Source organism: Vespa mandarinia, chromosome 2 (genome assembly GCF_050613455.1).
Source record: "Vespa mandarinia isolate Hongniang chromosome 2, ASM5061345v1, whole genome shotgun sequence".
NCBI lineage: Eukaryota > Metazoa > Arthropoda > Insecta > Hymenoptera > Vespidae > Vespa > Vespa mandarinia.
This window is the reverse complement of record NC_140811.1, coordinates 12,287,501-12,292,500: the sequence shown is the minus strand read 5'-3', so window position 1 is coordinate 12,292,500 and position 5,000 is coordinate 12,287,501. Positions and strand designations below refer to the sequence as shown.

Below are 5,000 nucleotides of genomic sequence, written 5' to 3'. Positions count from 1 at the left end.
GACCATTGTGTAATTCGTGTTACAATATTCGTAAAGCTTTTCGCATGTATTTCGTATCTCTTGCTCTCTCTCTCTCTCTCTCTTTCTCTTTCTTTCTCTTTCATTCTCACTCTCTCTCTCTCTCTCCCTCTCTCTTGTGGTAATTTGCGATCATATACGTTTGGTAATCGTTCACTGAATCGTATCATTCAACGACACGCAAAAGCTTTCGAATCGAGAATTTTCCAAATATTTTTCTACTCTCTCCGTCCTTCTCTATTTTCGAATGTTTTCGAAATGTGAACAATGCACATTCATGCATTCCCTTCTCCAACGTCATTCAATGAAATGAGATACCATCCAACGATTATGATTTACCATTAATATTTTCTATCTCTCTCTCTCACTCTCTCTCTCTCTCTCAAACTCTCTCTCTCTCTCTTCGTTATTGTCTTTCCTTCTTTCGTCATTTGTATTTGTAAATCGATGGTATTAGAAAAGAGAAAAGAAAGAAAGAAAGAGAGGGAAGAAGAAAAGAGAAGAAAAAAAAAAAAAGAAAAACGAAAAAATAATATAAAACAAATGATGATCGATTTGTCCGACGAAACTAATTGCTTTTTTTCTCTCTCCGCCACTTCTCTTTTCTGCATTGTTGCAGGCGTTCATTGTCAAAGCATTTTGCACGGTAGTAGCGGGAAAAACGGTGGTGATAGCAGCTACCAACAAAACAGTTTAGAAGACTTATCACGTTCCGGCCCGTATTTCGACAAGTCGGCCTCGAAGAACGTGACGGCGCTTCTAGGAAAGACGACGTACCTCAATTGTCGTGTAAAAAACTTGGGCAACAAAACGGTGAGTTTCTTTCTTTGTCTCTCTTTTTCTTTTTCTTTTTTTCTTTTTTTTTCTTTTTTTTTTAGTGTTTTTTCTTTTTTTGGTTTTTACTAAATTTATTATATAAAGAATCGTATAAAAGAAAAACGTGCGACGTATACACGATATTTGTGTATCATTTTATTTCGTACTTTTTCAATAAATATTTTGTAGAATATTCTTGTATTCGCATATGAATTATTTAAAGATATTATTTATACATTGAAAAGTCTAAGATCCATATTTTTATTCTATCGAATAAAAAATTTGTGAAACATTTCGAACTCATAAAATAATAATTACAATTGCTCGCGTCACATTTTCTTTCGAAGAACATTTATAGGATATTCTAATGTAAGTAATGTCGCTTTCTTGAATTAAATTCAAACGAATAAATTTTTAAACAAGTTTTTATTTTTAATCACAATCAAATATCGACATGTGCAGAAACGACATTACTTTCCGGTCCACCTAATATATATATAGGATAATTTATACACGCGTATAAATTATTTCAAAATTTTATTCGTCAAACATTTTAATTTCATAAAATAATAATTACAATTACTCGCGTCACGTTTTCTTTCGAAGAACATTTATCGGATATTATGTCTTCGCGTATGAATTATTTCAAGATTTTCTTCGTACATTGGAACATCTAAGGATATGATTTTTATTCCTTTAAATTAAAAATTTTCCAAACATTTCAATCTCGTAAAATAATAATTATAATTACTCGTGTCACATTTTCTCCATAGAACATTTATAGAATATTCTGGTATCACGTATAATACAAATAATTCGAACTCGTAAAATAATAATTACAATTGCACGCGTAACATTTATTCCATAGTACATTTGAAAATTATTCTATTATTACATACGTATTATTTCAAGATTTTATTCATCTAAGATTTTTATTGTTTCATATTAAAAATCTGTAAAATATTTCAAACTCGTAAAATAATGATTATTATTTCTCATGTCAAACTTTCTCCAAGAAACATTTATAAGATATTCTGATATCACGTATGAATTATTTTGAGATGTTATTTATACAGTTAAACATTTAAAAACATCATTTCTATCGTTCAAAATTAAATATTTATCGAAGAACTCGAAAATGTGAAATAATAATTACGATTTCTGAAGTCATACTTCCTCAAAAGAACATTTATAGGATATTATAATATCGAGTATGAATTATTTTAAGATTTTAATCGTACATTGGAACTATTCTAGAACGGAATTTCTATTGTTTCAAATTCGAAATTTGTCAAACATCTCGAATACGTAAAATAATAATTAGAATTGCTAGCGTCATACGGTCTGTACTCTATTGCAGGGAGAACATCCTCATGTAATAATTAACCCCTTGAGCAGTAGAAATGTACATTTACGTCATACCTTAACCGGTTTGGTGCAGTACGAGCATACGTAGATAGTCTACACATACGTATATCTACGTGCATACATTTGAAGTTTTGCACCGAAGCGATATTACCATTAATGTATATTTAATCTTGCTATTTTGACAGATTACTATTTGCTCATTCGCTCGTTTCACATAATATCATTCCTTAGTTCTATTCCATTTTCAAAGTTAATTTGTCTGCAGACATCACACCCACCCACACACACACACACATACAGATATATATATATATATATATATATTTATTTATATATTGACCATTGAGAAAAGGAATAATAGTTACAAAAAAAAATTGAGAAAAAAGCAACAAAAAAAAAGACTCATCCATGTTTCGGTTTATATTTCGACAAGTCAGTTTCAAAGCTACTATGAAAACTCACTACTCAAAAGATTAATATCACATATTCTCGTTTCTAACTCTTCGTGTACCTTTCTGCCTGTAATAAGAACGACGCGAGAGAGGAAAATCCATTCTTTGAAATGACGCAAAGAGCACACGGATTAAGAAGAGAGAAACGTACTGCGGGAAGTTACGAAAGAGAAATTATAATCGACGTCGGAGAAAAAAGAGAAAAAGGAAGAAGAAGATAACGAGAAAGAGAAAGGATAAAGGAAGAAAGAGAGAAGAGATAAGGGTACTAAAAAAAAAAAAAAATGAAAAGATAAAAAAAATAAAAAATAATAGTAAAAAATTGGAGAACCAAAAAATAGACAAAAACAGAAGAGAGAGAAAGAGAGAGAGAGAGAGAGAGAGAGAGAGGCAAAAGAAAGAAAAGGAAGTGAAATTATAGTGACATATTCATTATAAGAAGCATATAAATGTAAATGTTCATCTCCGTATATATATATATGTACATATATATATGTAAAGATATATATATATATATATATCTTTTCTTCTTTTTTTCTCGTGGCAGCACTGAACGCTGCAAAATATCGAGTGTCAATATTTTAAGCGACACAATAGAGCGAGGGAGGACAACCCGCTGTCTCGAGCAAAACCGTAGGGGGTGCATCCATCGCGAAAGTGCACTCGGCCCCTGCCCAACCCTTCAACTCTCGATTCCAATCCCTCTGTCACTCGACAATACCATCGAACGAAGGTACAGGTGCTTTCAATATATAATGTTTGGCCGCTGCGGATCTCGGACAATTATTGCCGCATGTTGCACACGCATGTTGAAATAGAGAGAGAAAGAGGGAAAGAGTTTATATTTTCTCTCTTTCTCTCTCTCTTTCTCTCTCTCTCTCTTTCTCTCTCTCTCTTGCTACGCTTTCACGTTTCGAGTGAAAAAAAAAACTAATGAATAAATGAAGGTAAAAACGCATGGTTAAAACAGCACGTTGATGTGCGTATTTTTTTCCTGTTTCTTTTTATTTATTTTTATTTTTTTTTATTTTTGTCGAAATGTTAAAATTGCAGAAGATGTAAATATGAATTATATAAAATTTTTCCATGTTTCACTCTTTTTTAACATTTTATATATATATATATATATATATATATATATATAATTAATTACAAAATTATTAGTTCATAAAAAACATAATAATTCATAACAATGTAAAATTTATTTAGAATTTATTTCTTTCATTCATTTTGTAATGTTAAACGGCGATCGTATTGAATATTAAAACGAGTAGTTTTAACTGAGTAAATAAACAGGAATGACTAATTGTAACTACCCTTAAAGATGATTGAAATAGAACGTTAAGCTATCTGCTATTGTGTCTCTTAGTCCATACCAAAATTTGTCTTACTTTGGGCGTGTACGACACTTACGACAACGATAAATCTTATATGACAAGTGACAGGATACTAGATTCCAACCGATAAAAAGCGATTTCTCACGACCTATCTTAATCTTAAAGTTAAATCATATTTCATACAAGTGGTGATACCATGCGGAGAAAGGAGACAAAAAAATAAACAAAAAAATAAAGAGGAAAAGACAGAAAAGAAATGACAGAAAGAAAAAGAAAAGAAAAGAAGATGCTTATCATTTCTTCGCATAAGTAGTTAGATTTTATTATTCTTTTTTTATTTTCTTACTTTTTTTTTTTTCATCTTTTCTTTTTTCTTTTGTTTCAACCATCACAGGGATCTAGTTCAACTCTTCGTTGTAATATTTTTTGTTGTTTTTTTCGAGAATCATATTTCTTTCTTTTTATAATCATTCGGAATAAATGTTCTTTTTTTTTTCGTTATGAAAGAAACACTGCGTTATCGAAAATGACGAAAAATTTTTGCTTCGACAAAACTTATCTCTTCGAGTAAAAATCTTTCTGATGTTGTCAAATCAAAATCGACGAAGATATTATTAACATTATTATTAAAAAAAATCGATCGATAAATATAACTCGTAAGATAATCTTTCATAGTAAAGTATCGGAATAATATTTCATCGTCTTTTCCAATGCGATATCTGGGTGTATCGACTGGACATAAACGTTGAAAGAAATATGGGGGACAGCAGAAATAGTGGAATACATAGAGAGATGAACGTTGATATGAGAAAGGAAGTGTGTGTGTGTGTGTGTATGTGGGAGAGAGAGAGAGAGAGAAAAAGAAAGATAGAGAGAGAAAGAAAAATAGAAATAGAGAATAGAGAAAGGCAGAGAAACAGAAAGAAAGAGCAAAGGAAGTAAGAAGAATGAAAGTCGATTCACATGCGGACAACCGAACACTTTACGGACTTGAGTGCACTTCGATAAG

The 5,000-nt window shown here is 30.9% G+C and overlaps 1 protein-coding gene across 3 annotated transcripts in view; it reads left to right on the top strand.

Moving 5' to 3' along the window:
* The window catches only part of LOC118440631 (zwei Ig domain protein zig-8), a 324,123-nt gene that overhangs the window by 192,386 nt on the left and 126,737 nt on the right, over window positions 1–5,000 (top strand). For all 3 annotated transcript variants that reach the window (XM_085665055.1, XM_085665054.1, XM_035863962.2), the window contains one exon: window positions 638–831. In XM_085665055.1, coding sequence (XP_085521181.1) covers window positions 638–831 — 194 coding nt within the window. The remainder of the gene's footprint in view (window positions 1–637; window positions 832–5,000) is intronic.